Genomic DNA, 20,615 nt, shown 5'->3' on the forward strand with positions numbered 1-20,615 from the left:
CCGCGCTCCCAAGTGGCGCACTGTAGCAGTGCGCCACCGGGCCGGCCCAAGTTTGTATAATATTTGAAATACTTTATTGTCAGAAAATGTTGACAGCGTCTCCACAAAGAGTAGATTCCTCTCAAGAAACCACTTACTTTGCTCATACATAAGAAGCAGATCTTCATCCGTGAAAGTTTTTTTCGTGACATTGCAGCAATTCAGTCATGTCCTTATGCTCCACTTCTGATTCTAGTTCTCTAGCTGTTTCTATCACATCTGCTGTTACTTCCACCACTGAAGTCTTGAACCCTTCAAAGTCAAGCAAGAGGGATGGAGTTAACTTCTTGCAAACGCCTGTTAATATTGATATTTTAAACATGAATCGCAAATGTTCTTAATGGTGTCTAGAATGTTGAATCATTTCCAGACAGTTTTTAATTTGCTTTGCCCAGATCCATCTGTGGTAGCAGTAGACTTGCAAAACGTATTTCTTAAATAATGACTCAAAGTCAAAATTACTTCTTGATCCCTGGGCTGCAGAATGGATGTTGTGTTAATAGGTATGAAAGCAACCTTAATTTCCTTCGAATCTCCATCAGGGCTCTTACGTGACAAGATGCATTGTCAGTGAGCAATAATAGTTTGAAGGGAATTTTTTTCTCTTTAGAATAGTCTCAACAGTGGGCTTAAAATATGCAGTAAACTGTGCCATAAACAGATGTGCTGTCATCCAGGCTTTGTTGTTCCATTTGTGGAGCACAGACAGAGTAGAGCTGGCATAATTCTTACGGGCCATAAGATTTTTGGAATAGTAAATGGACTTTGGCTTCAGTTTAAAGTCACCAGGTGTTTAAGTCCCTAACAGAAAGTCACCCTGTCCTTTGAAGCTTTGAAGCCAGGCATTAACTTCTCCTTTCCAGCTATGAAAGTCTAGTCTCTACCTAGATGGCCTCTTCTTCCAATAGAAGGCTGTTGTGTCTACATTGAAAATCTGTTGTTGGGCCGGCCCATGGCTCATTTGGGAGAGTGATGCTGATAACACCAAGGCCACAGGTTTGGATCCCTATATAGGGATGGCCGGTTAACTCACTTGGGAGAGCGTGGTGCTGACAACACCAAGTCAAGGGTTAAGATCCCCTTACCAGTCATTTAAAAAAAAAAAAAATCTGTTGTTTAGTGTAGCCACCTTCATCAATTGTCTTAGCCAGATCTTTGGCAACACTTGCTTCATCTTCTACATCAGCAGTTGCTGCTTCACTTTCCACCTTTATGTATGGAGATGGCTACTTTCTTTAAAGTTCATAAACCAATCTCTGCTAGCTTCAGACTTTGCTTCTGCAGCTTCCTCATCTCTCTCCACCTTCATCAAGTTACAGAGAGTGAAGGTGTTGCTCTGGGTTAGGCTTTGGCTTAAGGAAATTTTCTGGCTGGTTCAATCTTGTATCCAAATCCCTAATCCTTTTTGCATGTCAGAAATAAGGCTGTTTTGCTTTCCTGTTGTTTGTGTGTACATTGGAGTAGCACTTTTAATTGCCTTCAAGACTTTCCTTTGTAGTCCAGCTTGGCTAAATGTTTGGTGCATGGCTATCTACATGCCTTCCTTATTAAGCTTATTCATGTCTAGCTTTTGATTTAAAGTGAGAGATGTGTGACTTTTCCTGAACACTTAGAGGCCATTGCAGGGTTATTAATTGCCTGAATTTTAATACTGTTGTGTCACAGAGAATAAGAAGGCATGAGTAGAGGGAGAGGGATGGGGGTAGGAGAGAACACACACATTTATTGATTAACTTTGCCATTGTGTTTGGGTGCAGCTCGTGGCACCCCAAAACCATTACAAAAGTAACATAAACATTCACTGATCACCATAATAGCTATAAAATAAGGAAAAGATTTGAAATGTTGCAAGAATTACCAAAATGTGACAGATATGTTGTGAGTGCATGCTGGAAAAATAGTGCCGATAGACTTGAGCGATGCAGGGTTGCCACAAACCTTCAATCTGTAAATAATGTAGTATATGCAAAGTGCAGAAAAGGTGAAGTGTGATAAAATGAGGTATGCATGTACAGTAAGAATTCTTTCCTGATGATACATAAATCTCTTACTAATACTGGGATATTTTACATTTTTCTTCTCTATTGCTATTTCTAAAAGTTTTTTGACTCTCAGGTACTTAGATTATTTCATTACCAGGCAACATGAGTCAGCCATTAAATGTGTGTTAACTAATGGACTTGGCAGATGAATAGCAACATGGGATAGCAGTCCTGGAGTAATGTAAGGATTATTTTTGTGTGTAAAAATTATAATTAAATAATCTTTTCATTTCAAGGATGTTAAATAAGATTAACTTTTAGTGCAATAATACATTAGCATTAAAAAACATTTTCTAATACAATTAAATACTTGTCCCATATGTTATCTTAAAATATTATTAACTATTTTATCCCTTTCCCAATAGAAAGTTTTATATAACCAAACTGAATCATATTTTTGTTTAAAACATAGTGATAGGTGTGTGTGTGTGTGTATATACACATATTCTGCATTGAAAGCAATTCCTTATTATGCAGAGATGATGATTCAGTCTTTTATTGTACTAGCCTAAAGAAGATACTCGAACTTTTTCTTTAGCCAGGTATTTTCTACTTATTAAAAACAAAACTTCTGTGGAGTTTATGAGTTAGGTTAAATTCTGTATTTAAGTTTAGAACTTAAAATATATCATATCTAACTCTAAACTTACGAGTCATCATACTTTGTAGAGAAATACTGAAGCCTAGATAATTCATTTAGAATTTAATAGATAGTTAGATGTAAAATTTTAGCTTAATAGATGTTTGCAGATTTTTTAAGTTTAAAAAATAGGAATATCATTTAAACCTAATTGTAGTTATTGTAGTTAAAAAAAGGTTGTTCACCCCGGGACTGCTTAATATTACATCTCAAAAGTGTCTATATGTTGCATTTCAGTAGTCCAACCAAAAGGACTAAAATTTTTTTTCTATTTAGGAAAATAAAAGAAAGGCAAAACAAGAAACATTTTTTCTTCAACTTGTATGCACGTTATTCTGTAGTTTGAGGCAAAAAACATAAATTTTTTCCTGAAGCAAATGTATTGCTGATTTTTTTTTACTCTCCAAAATAGAATTTAGAGTCTTTTCTGAAATTTTAATGTTTTTAGGAATCCTTTGTTTTGATATTTTAATATATTTATTAGTTTTGAATTTTAATGATTAGGTAAAAACACAAATGATTTGAAAGGTTTTACATTAGTTTTCAAATTTTTTTCTGAATTTATTAAAATGTTAAGGATTTAGGGCCGGCCCGGTGGCGCACTCAGTAGAGTGCGGCACTTGGGAGCGCAGGGTTCGGATCCCATATAGAGACCGGTCCACTCACTGGTTGAGCGTGGTGCGGGTGCAACACTGAGGTTGCGATCCCGTTGCCGGTCGCGGTACAGGCGCAACACCGAGGGTTGCGATCCCGTTACTGGTCATGAAAAAAGACAAAAAGGAAAAAAAATGTTAAGGATTTAGGGCCGTCCCGGTGGCGCACTCAGTAGAGTGCGGCACTTGGGAGCGCAGGGTTCGGATCCCATATAGAGACCGGTCCACTCACTGGTTGAGCGTGGTGCGGGTGCAACACTGAGGTTGCGATCCCGTTGCCGGTCGCGGTACAGGCGCAACACCGAGGGTTGCGATCCCGTTACTGGTCATGAAAAAAGACAAAAAGGAAAAAAAATGTTAAGGATTTAGAAATATTAAAAATATTTTTATACAAAAGGAATTTGAGTTTGAGTAATTTTACCACATTTTAAGGACTGAGATTGCTTAATAGTTGTTCACATTACTTCAAAAAAAGGTTTGAAGTTTCATAAATTGGAAACTTGCTGAATATTGGTTAGATAATTGCACAGAAATAAGTTTTGAGAAGGTAAAACTAATGGACTTTTGGCATTTGAAAATTGTTACAAAGAATTCTGGAAATAGTGATGAAGATGTGATGTGGTGGGAAAGGACTTACTATGATGTTATTATTGATATCCTAACTTTTTTTAGTCAAATATTTGAATATACAGTGGAAAAAAATTAAGGGTGGGACATATTTGGGAGAACATTGGAATTCTTATTTATTTGGGTGGTGAGAAAGTGAATTGGAAAATTTTGAGCAATAAGAGGAGTTTTGTCAATGATTTAGGTCATGTGTATATTGTACATTTTGTTTAGTTTCTCTTAAATGATATTAGAAAGCAAAGTAAATATCAGCTTTAATTAATAGCTGTTCACAGTTTTTTATTGAATGGATCTGAATGTCCTTTAATGATTGTATTTTTGTAATACCTTTTTTTGGTTCTATTTTCAAAATAAATGTTTAACTGATTTTTTTTTTTTAAACACAAAAGAAATCTAGGGAAAAATGGATTGTCTAGTAGTCACATTTTGTTGGATAAATGTCCGCCTCCAAGACCACCAACTTCACCATACCCACCCTTGCCAAAGGACAAGTTGAATCCACCCACACCTAGTATTTATGTGAGTTTCAGTTGACTAACTAGAAATAAATCAAGTGTCTGAACTAACTTCAACTTGTCTGTCTATAGAAAATAGATGTATTTTTAAATCAATGCAGAGGCCCTTGAGGGAATATTCAATTTACTCTTACAGGTTGGATATTTCAGAAAACATGTTTGTATTCCAGAGGATGACAAATGAGTGCTTTTAGTTTAACTATTGCCTACCACCTCTTGTAAATAAAGTTTTATTGGAACACAGCATGCTTATTTATTTACATAGTTTCTTTTATTATACAACATAGGCAGAGTTAAGTAAGTGCAAAAGAGGCTAAGTAGTCCCTAAAGCAAAAAATATTTATTACCTGGCATTTGGCAGAAAAGCTTGTTGACCACTGGTGTCTTCAAAAAGATTTTCTGAAAAAAAATTTTTGGATGTCTTCTCAAAACTTGACTGAGATTATATGACTGCAAAACTTACTTTTTCTCTTGTCAGCTTTTAGTAAATATGGTTCTAAATCTACATTCTGCCATTTGCTATGTATAAACCTTAAAATTAATTCCGTTTTATGCTTCCATAGTAAAAGGATTATTTTTCATTTTGAAAAAAAATGGTTCAGAATGTAAAAGTGAAGAATGTATGCTATTAAAAAGTTTAAAAAATAGTAGTAGGTATTTTAAAATTTTAATTTGAAGTTCAGTGCTGTTTTTACTTTTCAGCAATGTACGCATTTGATGTATATAGTTGACATGAATTAAATCAAAGTAAATTTTTTCTCCAGAAGTTTTTGTGCCATTCATCCCTTCCATCTACCCACCAGGGCATAAATGAGAAAATTCTAGCCTAAAATGTGAAGTATTTAAAATGCTCTTTTCTTTGCCACATGTTAAATTAATGCTTTACCCAATTAAGATTTACTTATACCTTTTGACAGGAGGGTCTTGGGATAGAGATGAAAATAAATCTTTGAAATGAAACTTTGAGGGACTATAAACAAATTGAGATTGGTGTGGGAGTGCTCTTTCTGATCCTTCTTGAATTTTGTTAATGGTTTTTAAAATATTTTATTTTCAGTTTTAAATTTCACTTCTCCCACCTCTTACATTCAAGAAGTAATGGATGCACACTTGAAAAGTACATTTGGAAAATACTTTTGAATAGCTAAAATATTTAAATGTGATTTTACGTATCTTACTGTGATGTAAGAGATAGGTAACATTGTCTTCAAAGGAATCAGTTTTAAAATTTAAAAGAGAAATCTATATAGCTGTTAACTCCATAATATCCTGAAAAGACTAATAATGATAAAATAATGTAATATGTAGCAATACAATATTAATGGTTTGGAAGCACTATATATTTGAAACTGCCAGACTGATGAAACAATAATATGAATTTGTAGTATAATATTTAGTCATTTTTGTTTTGATATAACGAAATATTTTAATTTTACAGTTGGAAAATAAGCGTGATGCTTTCTTTCCTCCATTGCATCGATTTTGTACAAATCCCAGAAACCCTGTTACAGTAATACGTGGCCTTGCTGGAGCTCTTAAGTTAGGTAAGCTTAAAAAAAAGTCGAGCATTTCTTTTACTAAAACTTTTAGAACACTGGCAGAAACGAATTTTTCATGTTATGAGTTTTATTTTAATGTTCTGTCTCTCTATTTCTCCCCCGTGCACTTGCATGAGTGCACACATACATACCTTTAACGCATGATTGGTTTTTGGCAACTTTTATGGTAGACCTTTCCTTTAGTCTTAAATTTGGTGTCATTATGCAACATGAACATGAGTGATTTAGATTTCATAATAGAAGTTTTGAGTATGGAAAGTTTTGAGAAGGTAAAATTAGGTTCTACTTAATAAATGCCAGAGCGCCCTTACTACATTATTGTCACGATAATTAGATTCAGGGCTTCAAAGGACTGCTATACAAATCTGATTATCACATGGCTGTGAGCCACCATAAAGACAACTGGCGAAACTCAGTAAAAAAAAAAAATTGTTCTTAAGTACTTTCAAATTTTAATTGTATTGAATACAATTTTATTTATTAACAACAAATTTTTTTGTGAAGATCTTGGACTTTTCTCTACCAAAACTTTGGTAGAAGCTAACAATGAACATATGGTAGAAGTGAGGACACAGTTATTGCAACCAGCAGATGAAAACTGGGATCCCACTGGAACAAAGAAAATTTGGCGTTGTGAAAGTAATAGATCTCATACTACAATTGCTAAATATGCGCAGTACCAGGCCTCCTCCTTTCAGGAATCATTGAGAGTAAGTTTTTCTTTTTTTTGTTTTTTCTTGCAGTTTTAATAGTGAACATTACTCTTATAAACCATCTGTTTAGCTTATACTGTCATATGTTTTATAGGTGTTTTGTGATTTACAAGTTATTAAACTTTTAAGCAAATTACAGTTAATAAAGCATTTTTAATAGAGAAAGAAAAGTACTATTTCATGTATACCTTGTTTTTGGAATTTATTTTTAGAATGATAAACTAAATCTATTTATAGTTGCAGAATAATACCTAATATGAAGGAAATTATGTGGGTAGTTTATGTATTCATTTAACCATTTCACTTTATTTGAAAGATACTTCTATAGAAGCTTTTGTGGTCTTCCTGTATTAACTATAGTCTCTAAAGAATACTGCGGGAGAAGCAGAAACTTACATAAATGTCTCAATATATGTAAAGCTGAAAAACAAATAAAATCTTAAACCAGATGATGGTTACTAAAAGACCTAATAGTAATGAATCAGAAGTGTAATTCCCTAGCACTTGTTAAAATAAGAACTTTTGGGCCGGCCCGGTGGCGCACTGCTGCAGTGTGCCGCTTGGGAGCGTGGCGGCGCTCCTGCCGAGGGTTCGGATCCCACATGCGGACCAGCCGCTCACTGGCTGAGCGAGGTGCGGGCGCAACGCCGAGGGTTGCGATCCCGTTGCCGGTCCCGGTCCGGTACGGGTGTGACACTGAGGGTTGCGATCCGTTGCCGGTCACGAAAAAAGACAAAAAAAAAAAGGAAAAAAAAATAATAAGAAGAACTTTTGAATTTTTCCAAAAAATAAATTAAATATATATAACTATGTGACCACTAAATGTATTCCTTAAATATTTGGTTTGAATTAAGTTTATTCTTTACAGAGCACCTTTAATATAAATTACGAATTCGACCTGCAGTATAATATCTCAGATGAAAAGAATGTAGAAGTCTTACTTTCTTGTAAAGCTATTCTTATTTTTCATAAATTCTTATTTTTTAAAACTCCATCAAAGTTCTATAGCTGAAACATAATTTGAGATTGAAAGTTTTAAATTTGTAATTCTTCATTGATCTCCAGAAAGTATTTAAAATTCTGACCTCAGTTCTCATTTCTAATTAAATTGATATAAGTTGAATCTAATACTGATGTGAAAACAGTATATTTATAGAATTTTTATTTAAAGTAAATGAAAAGTTTATCATTTAACAATTCTTGAATACACTTCAGTGGCATATGTACATTGACATTGTTGTGCAAACAACACCAGTTATCCATTTCTGGCACTTTTCCATCATTCATCCCACTCTGAAAAACTGATCCCATTGAACAGTAACTCATCAATACTGTCTTCCCCCAGCACCTGGTTAATCCCTGTTTTACTTTCTTTCTCAATAAATGTGACAGTTCTGGTTTACTCATAAAAGTGGGATTATATATTATTTGTCCTTGTTTGTTTGGCTTATGCCTGCCAGGTTCATCCATATTTGTAGCATCAGTTTTCCCCAACACTATCTGTTGTCTGTATTTACCACATTTGTTTATCCTTTCATGTTACTGGTAGACATTTGAGTTATTTGCACATTTGGCTATGTTGAGATGCTCTGGAGATTGGTGTAATGTATATGTTCTTTTCCATACTTTTAATACTTTTGTGTCTACACCAGAAGTGGTATTGTGGATAATATGATAATTATAATGCTTAACTTTTTCAGGACCACCAAACTGTTTTTCACTGTGGCTGCACCATTTTACATCTTCCTAGCAAAGCTGAAGGGTTCTAATTTCTCCACCTCCTCACCAACAGTTTTTGCTGTTTTTTAGTAGTAGCTAACCTAATAGGTATGAAGTATTATCTTATGGCTTTGATTTACAATTCTCTAGTGATAAGGGGTTGAGCATCTTTTCATGTGCATATTGGCCATTAGTATATCTTTTTTGGGGAAACATCTATACAAATCCTTTGTAGATGTTTCAGTTGGTTTATTTGTTATTTTGTTGTTGAGTTTGGAAGTTCTTTGTATATTCTGGATACTCAATCTATATTAGATATGTGATTTGCAGGTATTTTTCCCCATTTTGTGGGTTGTCATTTTACTCTTAGTGTTGCCCTTTGATACACAATTTTAACATTTTTGGTGAAGTTGAATTTACTTACTTTTTCTTTTGTTGTCTGTGCTTTTGGTATTTAAGAAATGCCAAGTACTACATCAGGAGAAGAAAAATAACTTTTCCCATTTTCTTCTTACAGTTTTATAGTTTCAACTCTTACGTTTGTGTTGCTGTTCTATTTTGAGTTAATTTTTGTTTTGTGGTTTAATATATGGGACCAACTTCATTCTTTTGCATGTGGGTAACCAGTTACCTCAACATTATTTATTGAAAAGATTGACCTTTCTCCTGTTGAATGATTGTGTCACCTTCATCAAAAATCATTTGGCCATAAATGCAAGCATTTCTTTCTGAACTCCATATTCTATTTTATTGGTCTATGTCTGCCATGCCAGTAGCATACTATTTTGATTACTCTAGTCTTGTAGTAAACTTTTAAATCAGGGAATGTGAGACCTCCAACTTTATTCTTTCTTTAAGATTGTTTTCCTGTTAGTTTCTTATAAGATTCTATATGAGTTTTAAGATGGATTTTTTTGAATGTTGTTGGAATTTGGGTAAATATTACATCAAATCTGTAGATTGCTTGGGTAGTAGTGACATTTTAACAATATTTAGTTTTCCAAACCATATATCCTTGTCTTGTTCCTGATTTTTGAGGAAAAGCTTTCGTTCTTTCTTGAGTATGATGTTAGCCATCGTTTTCATATATGCCTTTTATTATGTTGCAGAAGTATCCTCCTATGCCTACTTTGTGAGTGTATTATCACTTAAGGATGTTCAGTTTTGTGAAATTCTTTTTCTGCATCAACTGCGATGATCATCTGGATTTTTTCCTTCATTCTATTAATGTGTATTATACTGACTGATTTTTGTGTATTATACTTGAATTCCAGGAAGAATGTCCACTTGGGTCATGGCATGTAATTTTTCTGTATTGTGTTGCTGAATTTAGCTTACTAATACTTTCTGAGAATTTCTTTGTTAATATTTATAAAAGATAATGGTCTATACTTTTATTTCCTTATAGTGTCATCAGCCCAGTGTGTGTCATAGTAGAGCTGGCTTCCTAGAATTAGTTAGGAAGTGTTCCCTCCTCTTTTTTTTGGAAGTGTTTGAGAAGTATCAGTATTAGGCAAAACACAGTCTTTCAGTCAGTTCTGAAATGAGTTAGAATGTTGCAAATAATGTCTATTCGGCCTCCTCTGGTTTGAGGCAACAATCAGAACTAAATTGCCACGTTGTCCAGAATAACTTTGTACCATGCCTGGGAGGGAATGGGGCAAGGATAAGTGAAAACACAAGATTTCCTATTGATTTGAGCATGGCTTTTTCTTGTCCACGGTTTCTTAGCTGCTGTAGAACTGTGACTATTTTCCGTACATTCTGTAAGAGTATTTTAGGTAATTTAAAAATTTTTGACATGGAGAAGTGAGGGCTTGGACCTCCTTATCCACCATTTTGGCTGATGTCACCTGTCCCTGTTTCTTTTTATACCATGTTACTGAGATCATTTACACAGTATACAATTCTCCAATTTAATGTGTAAGTTCAGTGGTTTTTTAGTGTCTTTTTGGTTATGCAACCACCATCATAATCAGTTTTAAAGAATATCTCATTATCCCCAAATGAAAGCCCCTTCCCATTTGCAGTCGTCTATATTTCTCCCAACTTCCACAGTCCAAACAACCACCTATTTACTTTCTGTATGTATAGATTTGCTCGTTCAGTATCCCTATAAAAGGAATGGTGTAATGTTGTCTTTAGTGGCTTTTTTTAAGCATATATATTTTCAAGATTTATCCATGTTTGTAGCATGTATCAATACTTCATTTCTTTATTGCCCAATAGTACTCCATTGTATGGATATACCACTTTTTTTCTTTCTTTTTAACTATCAGTTTACAGACATTTAGGTTACTTCTATTTTTGGGGTGTTCTCAATAATTCTGTTATGAATACTCATAAACAGGAGTGTATTTGTGTGGACATGTATTTTTATTTATCTTGGGCAGATGCCTAAGAGTAGAATTCCTAGGTTATATGATAACTCAGTGTGTTTCCTTTTAAGGAAATGCAACATTACTTTTCAAAATGGTTCTACCATTTACATTTCTGCCCATGATTTCTAAGGGTTATACTCTTTCCAACACCTTTTGTTATATGTCCTTTTGATTCTAGTCATCTTAGTGGTTGTGAACTGTTATCTCATTGTGATATTGATTTGCATTTCTCAAATGGCTGTTTGTGAATGTCTTTTCATTGACATTATCTGTGTATATAGTATATATCTTCTTTGGCAAGATGTGTGTTCAATTCTTTTGCCTATTGTTTGATAGGACTATTTGTCTTTTTATTATTCAGTTGTATAAATGTTCTTTATGTATAATATTGTTACAGTTTACTCCTCAAGTAGTTAATATGCAGATATTTCTTCTGTTTTGTGAGTTTTCTTTTCACATGTGATGGTTCTTTGAAGCACAAAAGTTTTAATTTTGATGGAGTCTTATTTATTCACTTTTCTTGTGTTGCTTTTTCTTGAGTCATTGCTAAGAATCCTGCCTAATTTATGGTTATGCAGATTTACCCCTATGTTTTCTTGTAAGAGTGTTATAGTTGTAGCTCTTACATTTATGTTATTGATTCATTTTGAGTTAATTTTTCTATATGATACTAGGTCGGAGTCCAACTTTATTCTTTTTACATGAGGATTTCCAGTTGTCCCAGAACTGTTTCCCTATTACACAATCTTGGCATCCTTGTCAAGAGAATAACACACATTTTTATGTTCAGCATTCAGTTTTTTTATATTTACTGTGGAAACGTTTTATTATTTATGAAGAATTCATAATGTCAAAAATTTAGCCTATGAAGAACTTCTGTGTGCCCTCAATTTTTAGTGTGATTCACACAGGGAATATCAGGGTGATTAAACAAAACGATAATTAGAAATAGAGGATCTTAACTTTGTTTACCCTTATATCTATCTGTATGTGTGTATATTTGTAGATATATGTAAACATAGTCCTTCTGTCAGTTCAGAATGCGTGCCACTGCTTTGCTACTTGGCATTTATAATTTTGATAGTTAGGACTTTCCTTAATCTTGCTTTAATTTTTTCTTCATTATTTTATATTTGGGACAAGTATAAGAATCCACATATTTCTTATGGAATAGTGTCTACAGGGCAGAACAAAACAGTGTTTTTTTAATTTTTCAAATAGGGAATTAGGTCTTCTAAGTAGATCTTTTCCTATAGTTATTTCCCCAATTATTTGTCAGTTTTTGCATATTATTCTTACTTTGTAGTTCTCCCTCAAATTCCCTTGACATTTTAAGTGAAATTTGTCATTTAGAAAATCTGTTGGATTAAAGGAAAATTAGAACGGGTGCTTTTCTTATAAATTAGTTTAAACCTTAGTTTTATAATATTTATTTTGTGGCTGTTGGAGAAGTTTGAGTATCATGCCTTTGGGCTTTGACTTTTTGGGAGTCTACCTAGTGAAGTCATTGAAGGTATTTTCTGTGAAATGTGCCTATAGAAATTTAAGTTAAAAACATAGACAATACCACTCACATGGATCAGTATTTTTTTCATTTGTATTATGAAAATGGTAGCCTGTTACAGGATACTAAGTGTGAACATTTTTGTTTAATCCATAGGAAGAAAATGATAAAAGAATGCAACGTAAAGACTATTCAGATAATGAATCCGTGTCTTCAGATAAGTAAGTAACTGATAGCATCCTCTCAGTATTTCTGTCTGAAAGACATGGGTTTAATATGCTCTCTTTTTTTAAGTTCTGGAAGGAGAAGGAAAGGACCTTTTAAAACCATAAAATTTGGGACCAGCATTGACCTCTCTGATAACAAAAAGTAAGTCCCCCAGCACCAATACTATTAATATGAACTTAAAGCAAGGAGGATTGCAGGGTTGGAAAATTGTTCAATAGAAAGTTTTCTCATTTCCTATTCTTTTCTATCCTTAGTAATTTTTTAAAATTTTGACATACAAGGACTAGCTAAAAAATCTAGCATTTTGAATTGTTTTTACAATTAGAATATTTTTGTCTTACTTAAGAAAAATACGGTACTAATTTTACAAGTTTAAAATAGAAATTAAAGTGTTTTATTTAGTACGTTATTATAAATTTTTTTGGTTTTTTTTTCAGTGATCTCTTTGTTTTAGGACTTTTTTTAATCTTTGGATAAAGTTAAACCCTCTAGTACTACTTCTGACTGTAAAGGTAAAATATTTATAGGCTTAATTGTTTATCTGATTAGATCACAAGATTTTTGAAGACATGGTTAATTGTCATAAATATTTGCAGCAGGGTTTCACTCTTGATATGTTATTTTATTGCAGGTGGAAGTTGCAGTTGCATGAGCTGACTAAACTTCCTGCTTTTGTGCGTGTCGTATCAGCAGGAAATCTTCTAAGCCATGTTGGGCATACCATACCGGGCATGAATACTGTTCAGCTCTATATGAAAGTTCCGGGGAGTCGAACACCAGGTGATTTTTATGAACTACTGTATCATATATAATTGAAAAAAAAGAGTTAATCAGATGTGAAGCATGCACACAGAACCATTCTCTTCTCATTTATAATTAATAAAGCTAAAAAGATTAAAAATTTTTTTCTCATAGATAAGAATGTAATTATTCTCACAGCTGAGATCAGAGTATTAACGGTTTACTCCATTTTGTTTTATTTTATTTTATTTTATTTTTATTATTATTTTTTTGTCTTTTTCCGTGTCCGGCAACGGATCGCAACCCTCAGCTATCCAGTGCACCACCGGGCAGGCCCAGGTTTACTCCATTTTAAAAAGAATCCTTCTTATATGTAAATAACAAAACCATCACAAAAATTTAAACTGGAAAGAGGCACTAAGTCACTAAATGAGTGAAGGAACTTATAAAGTTTTTATCCTATTGTCGGGCCTCTCTGAGCCAGAGGCCGACAAAACCGAGCGGGAAGAGACCCCGGTCCAGCCGGGGGTCCCTTGTGGGGCTGAGCGGGATGATGAGTGTCGCTGGCACGGCCCTTCCCCCCCAGGATCTTCCTCCCCGGGGGCCGAGAAAGAACACCGCCGAGCCAGGAGAGTGGTCAAAGCCGGAACTCCGTTTATTAGAAAGGTGTTGGAGTTTATATAGAGGAAGAAAGTGGAAACAGAGAGGAGAGGCGGGAGGAGATGGTTATCCAATCAGGGGAAGCCACAAGTTATGAAGAGGGGTGATGACAGGGCGGGCAAAAACTGCTTAGTCACTGGGCCCCGGAAAAGAAGGACTTCTAGCTACGTGCATTAAAGCGCCGTTTCACGAGCGGCGGAGGCCTTACGCCAGCAAGATGGCCACCGCTTGATCTATTTTAGGGAACAGGAACCATACTTAGGCAGGCGCCTTATGATTTGATTGCGCCGCAACATGGCCCAACATCCTATTGGCTGCAAGCTGACAGTGCTTTTCAAAGTATTTACTACAGTTACATAAAGAGCCTATATTATATCATGAACTAGTTTACTGACACTATGTAATAAAAATTTTATCAGCAATACTGAAAATATATCATGCACTGATGTTTTCTAATCTGTTCAGTTTTCATTTTTAAAAAATGTAATTTAAGAAGTTTCTAATGTAAGAGTTAGCAAAAATTTTTTAAAGGGCTAGATAGTTAATATTTTGTTTTTGTAAGTCAAAAAGTTCAGTTGACGATATTTTGTAGGTACTTACATAAAAACATAAAAATGAATTTTAATAAATTAAGTGCAGATTTTTCTTTTTGTTTTTATGTTTTTGTCTTTTTTGTGACCGGTAAGGCGATCGCAACCCTTGGTGTGGGGTCGCCCGCACAGTGCTCAGCCAGTGAGCGCTCCCGCCATTCCTATGTAAGATCTGAACCAGCGGTGGGAGCGTTGCCACGTTCCCAGCGCTGCACTCTCCTGAGTGCACCACGGGGTCGGCCCAAAGTGCAGATTTTTCTGTCTACTAAAGAGAATAGAATTATTTTTGGAAAAATAACATTTCACTTCACTGGGCATCAAAATAAGTGTTCTCATATCATCAGAATTGAGTACAAATGCACAAGTGTTAAAGTTGTTTTGTAGTGAGATGTTCGAAAATGTTTTTTCTTTTTTGGTTTTGTTTGGTGGCTGGCTGGTATGGAGATTTGAACCTGTGACCTTGGTGTTAGCAGCACCATGCTGTGTCCCAAGTGAGCTAACCGACCAGTCCAGTATCAATCACATGAATGGATTGATACTGCCAAATATTGATATCAATCTAGGAGCGTATTTTCTTAAGTGTATTAATTGCTTGGAAGGCAATTACAGGCATGTTCAGATTTTTTACTTGATGCTCTACGTTTGGGTTTTGTTGCATTGAAGATTAAACATTTCCAGTTGAAGGTCAGTTACACATACGGATTTTGAAATATGGAAATTTTCTCTGCACTTATACTGAGGTTGGGAAAATGCTGCTGGAACTGTAGTTTGAGCTCAAAAAGTAAGTTGGAAATATTTGTAGCAATAAAGATCTAGCTTTTTAAAAGAACTGTAAACAGTGTAGAGAGTAAAGTGTATAAAACAGCCTGACTCTACTTGTGATACAAAAAAAATTTATGTCCTGTTTTTTACCTTGTAATTTTTAGGTTGACTTTGTTAAGAAACATTTGAAGCCTGCACCAAAATTTCCATGGCCAATCAGTGTTGAATAATAGTGGTTGACAGTATAGCTGACCCAAGTGAGATTTATTTTAAAATCAATTAATATAGTTCACAAAGTAATTTCTACTTTAAAGTTTGGAAAGTCTTTAATTAAAGTATATTTTATTTGGTACAAAGTGCATTATAGTAAAAAGAAGGTAGTTTATCCAAAATTTCTTCCCATTCAGAAAAAAAATTTTCTCCTCAACCTTGAGCTCTAAAAAATAACAAAACAACTTTCACCATTGCTAGCACTGACGAACTTTTTGGTAGGGCAAGAGAAGATATTTAGCTTCTATTTCTGACAAAAATTTGTGGAATTGATGTTCAGTATGTCTTTGAGAGTTGCCCATGATAATGTATTTTTTGCAAGTCTGCCAGTGAATAAATACAGTGATGATAACTGTAGGTATTATTAAGCACATTACATTTCACAATAAATGAAAATGAAATGAATCACAAAATGTCTTTTTTCATTTAAAATGTTGCAGAGGAAAAAATAAACTTCAAAGATTATGTTTTTGTCATTGTGTCTGAAGTGTTTGGATTTTTTTACTTCTTTGCATAGCATTAGTACTTAAATAGTGTCGTGTCCCATGCTTAAGGATTCCTTGGAAGAAATATATAGTATGTTTTAGTTCACTCTATATAATTTAAAGAAACAGTGTTTTGAATTCCCATTTATGTGGGTTTTATTCCTGTTGTTACATAACAGAGTTCGCAATCTGACATGATCTTTAAGCATGGTCTAAAAAATTCAGATTGCTCATAGACTTTAAGCTAAGGTTATATATGCAGTATGTACTGTAAATGCTTATCACTCTTCCAACAAGGGTAGGTACATGGTATTGACCTTGGTGTCCCAACATCTCTAATATTCATTTTAAAAAGCTCTGTTCCATGGACAGTACTATCCATCTTCCCATGATTGAAGAGCTATGAGCATTTACATTATATATTGACATCAGATTGGAATGTTATAGGAGCTGTAGAGTGCTAAGTGATCTGTTACATTTTGAAAACAATACCTCTTTATTTCGTTAATTTTCTGATATTATTTGTGAGAATTGGGGAGTGGCTTATGGAGGAAAAAGTAGTAAAAATGATAACAGTTAGCATTTATTACATGTCATGTGCTAGTCATTGTTCTAAGCATTTATTTTTTACTCAGCCCTCAAAACCATTCAGTGTTTTAAAGGTATATTTCCCCATTTAATTTACAGTGTGGTTGTGAATTGCATTTTGTTTTATTTTCAGGTCACCAAGAAAATAACAACTTCTGTTCTGTTAACATAAATATTGGTCCAGGTGATTGTGAATGGTTTGTTGTACCTGAAGATTATTGGGGTGTTCTGAATGACTTCTGTGAAAAGTAGGTTTCTGAACTAAACTTTTTAAAACATAATGATAAGAAAATTATAAAGGACAAATGCAAAGCTGGGTTTCTCAATGTAGCTGCCAGTTTTTGCTTATTGTTTAACAGAAATTTTATTTTAAATGATTTGGTTTAAAATCTTTCATATCTTTTATGTTGTCTGGAATACTTAAAAGATGTCATGTAACCAGTCTGTTCAGTCATAGGAATGAATTGTGAGCATAGAAAGTAAATTGTTTTTTATGTTAGTGTAAAAAATTGATGTTTATTTGATAAATGTGGTTTAAAAAAAATTAGTCTTATTATTGTTTTTAGAAATGGGAAGAACTCTAAAATTAAACACCATTATAGCTTACTAATAATGCAATGTCATGTAAATTTTAATTTAGCCTAAAAATATCAATGTCCCATAACAAGTAAATTGCATGATTTTTTTAGTGCTGGTAATGATATTAGTAGAAAAATAAAAATGTGTAAATTATACATGTATTGTATACTTACAATATGGCACAAGTATTGGAACAAAATTCTCATAACATTTCAAGTGAGATTTATTTTATTTTATTTATTTATTTTTTCCTTGTTTGTCTTTTTCCGTGTCCGGCAACGGATCGCAACCCTCAGTGTCGCGTCCGTACCGGACCGGGACAGGCAACGGGATCGCAACCCTCGGTGCTGCTCCCGCACCTCGCTCAGCCAGTGAGCGGGAACCGGTCCGTATGTGGGATCCGAACCCTCGGCGGGAGCGCCACCGCGCTCCCAAGCGGCGCACTGTAGCAGTGCGCCACCGGGCTGGCCCAAGTGAGATTTATTTTAAAATCAATTAATATAGTTCACAAAGTAATTTCTACTTTAAAGTTTGGAAAGTCTTTAATTAAAGTATATTTTATTTGGTACAAAGTGCATTATAGTAAAAAGAAGGTAGTTTATCCAAAATTTTATCTACTGGCAAGAAATAGTAACTTTTTACAATTTCTGCTATGTAATGTGTACATTTTCCTCAGTAACAAAGTTGAAGTCTTTTAAAGTTTAAAGTTAATTAAAACTTCTGTCTGGACTTCCTGTACCAGGAAACTGGTAGTTTAAGCAAGGGAAAGAGAATTGTCATATAAAAATTTCCACTGTGTCCAGAAAGATTTATTTCTTAAAGCTCTGAACATGTGTGTTGTTACCCTTAAGTACAGTGATTTTTGTTCATTATTTTTCAGTAGGAACTGGTTATTTTCAGTGCTTAGGTTTCTTTCCTTTCCAAACAGAGAGGTATCCTTAAGTTAAAGATAGTTGGAAAACACAAGTGATATCCAAAAAATTTGAGCTTGGGAGTAAATAAAAATACTAAGTTAAATGATTTCATTTATATTAGGCTGCAGAAATATTGCCCTCTTTGCAATTTCATTGTAACCTTATTTTGCAAAAGGATCATTACTTCTGATATTTATAATTTCTGTAGTTTTTTTTTTTTTGACTCTATGTATAAACCAACCTTTGCTTAGAACTTTTGAAAAACTACTTGATCTATCTGTCTTAGTTTTGCTCTCTTCCTCTTCTTTTTTATTAAATAGAAAGTTTGCTTGTTTTATAATGAAAGTATATAGGTAAAATAGGGCTAACGTTTGTGCTGTGCTTTTAACTTTTCCCTTTCTTCTTTTCCATTTGTTTGTTTTTTATTATCAATTCTTTGGAAGTTTACAGAAAACATACCATTTTTTATCCCTCACTTGTCATCATCTACTAGACATATTAAGAAAAGCTTTACATTTTTAAGAGAAAAAATGAAAGAGAATAAGACTCCATATAGACAACTCCAAGTCACTTTAAAATTAAAGCTTAGTAATTTGGTCTGATTGTATTGGTGCCAGCAATGATAGAGGTTCATGTATGTGACTTGAAACTTTACTGTATAGACTTTTGAAAAGTAAGTTTAAGGTAACAGTAACTGATCTTTGTATAAGTCAACCAATATTCACCTGCAATTATTTTTTCTCAGGATTGACCCTCCACGTTGAAGTCTTCACTTTTAAAAGATACAGTTCTTGTTGTAATGCTTTTCAATGCACATTTTTTATGAGATAAATACTGAGAGCGTTTTTTAAACTTTTGACATTATCTTCCCATCATTGATGAGACATAAAAGAACTTGATCCTTTATATTACTTATTCTCTTTTTTTACAGAAATAATTTGAATTTCCTTATGAGTTCTTGGTGGCCCAACCTTGAGGATCTTTATGAAGCAAATGTTCCTGTCTATAGGTTTATTCAGCGACCAGGAGATTTGGTATGGATAAATGCAGGCACTGTGCATTGGGTTCAGGCTATTGGCTGGTGCAATAACATTGCCTGGAATGTTGGTCCACTTACAGGTATTTTAATTAATACATTAACAAATTTTACATTTTAAAGGACTGTTTCTAATATATATTATTTTTATGTTAGAAAACAACTTATTAAAAAGAGAAAGAGTATGTGTCCTAGGAACAATCTTAATTGTTATACAGAGTTTAAATTCAAGCTAAAAAATGGCAATCCATGAACAGAGATTTCAGCAAATAATAAGTTTATTTCTTTGTAGCCATAAATAGTATACTTGATGTTTAGGTGCTGTATAGTACACTTAGTATACTTACTATACTTGTGTTTGGTTTTTAAAAATGAAGTCCTTTATGGAGGAGTGAAACACAGTTGTTATTCTTTAGAATTTTAAAATTTCATCTGGCATATCTTATGAGCAGCCCTTGTATATCAAAGTATTTAATATATGTAAGGTAAGGAATTTGGCCTTTGTGTCCAGGAAGATCTGAATGAAGGCTTAACTCCACGTTAACTTTCTGACTTTGGGATGGTTTTAAAAAAAATTCTTAGGGACTCAGTTTCTTCATCTACAAAATAGGGATTAGAAAATCAAGAAGACTTTGAAAGAATGGAATGAGATAAAGCATAAAAAGAACCTAGCACAAAGCCATCCATATTGTGAGTGATGTTTGCATGAAAGATCTTCTTAACCATAATTATCATTAGATGTAATAATCTTACAGTGTTTGAGTTTTTCAGAGTTGGTGTTGAAGTTATCGTCTGAGAGGTGATAATTATTACCTTCGTATCTTTTGCTATTTTAGTTACTTTTTGACTGTTGCTTTTTTTTCTCTTAGCCTGTCAATATAAATTGGCAGTGGAACGGTACGAATGGAACAGATTGCAAAGTGTGAAGTCATTAGTACCCATGGTTCATCTTTCCTGGAATATGGCACGAAATATTAAAGTCTCAGATCCAAAGCTTTTTGAAATGATTAAGTAAGTGCTTTCAAAAACTCACGTAGTCCCTCTTATTGGTGGCGGAGTGTTAACTATTCAATGTTTTTTTCTCCACAGAGTTATGTTGACTTCAGATGATTAAATAAATAGTCCAGAAGTCGTGGTGAAATGCAATAAGAGAATTCACATCTTAAGGAAAAGTCCTTTTTTCCCAAATAGTCACTTACGATTATTATGGTACAGACAGAAATAAAGGCATACAGGATCTATACCAGTAAATGCAAAAATCTGTATTTTCCCCTATAATCTGATTAAACTGATATCGTAGGACAACTTAAAGTTGTTTTATTGTTTTTTGTTTATTTTATTTTATTTTTCCAATTATATTGAGGTATAGT

General features: G+C 33.8%; 1 protein-coding gene across 17 annotated transcripts in view; it reads left to right on the forward strand.

The window, feature by feature from the left end:
* Positions 1–20,260, forward strand: part of LOC103593947 (lysine-specific demethylase 6A-like) — a 141,675-nt gene extending 121,415 nt beyond the window's left edge. For 15 of the 17 annotated variants that reach the window (XM_008577089.1, XM_008577084.1, XM_008577072.1 and 12 more), the window contains 9 exons: positions 4,391–4,520; positions 5,955–6,060; positions 6,580–6,785; positions 12,549–12,613; positions 12,687–12,761; positions 13,252–13,400; positions 16,850–16,964; positions 19,141–19,328; positions 20,115–20,260. In XM_008577089.1, the coding sequence (XP_008575311.1) occupies positions 4,391–4,520; positions 5,955–6,060; positions 6,580–6,785; positions 12,549–12,613; positions 12,687–12,761; positions 13,252–13,400; positions 16,850–16,964; positions 19,141–19,328; positions 20,115–20,260 (1,180 nt within the window). The remainder of the gene's footprint in view (positions 1–4,390; positions 4,521–5,954; positions 6,061–6,579; positions 6,786–12,548; positions 12,614–12,686; positions 12,762–13,251; positions 13,401–16,849; positions 16,965–19,140; positions 19,329–20,114) is intronic. The other 2 variants (XM_008577078.1, XM_008577081.1) reach the window with 1 other exon arrangement.
* Positions 20,261–20,615: the final 355 nt, after the last annotated feature.

This window comes from Galeopterus variegatus, unplaced genomic scaffold (genome assembly GCF_000696425.1).
Source record: "Galeopterus variegatus unplaced genomic scaffold, G_variegatus-3.0.2 Scaffold1448, whole genome shotgun sequence".
NCBI lineage: Eukaryota > Metazoa > Chordata > Mammalia > Dermoptera > Cynocephalidae > Galeopterus > Galeopterus variegatus.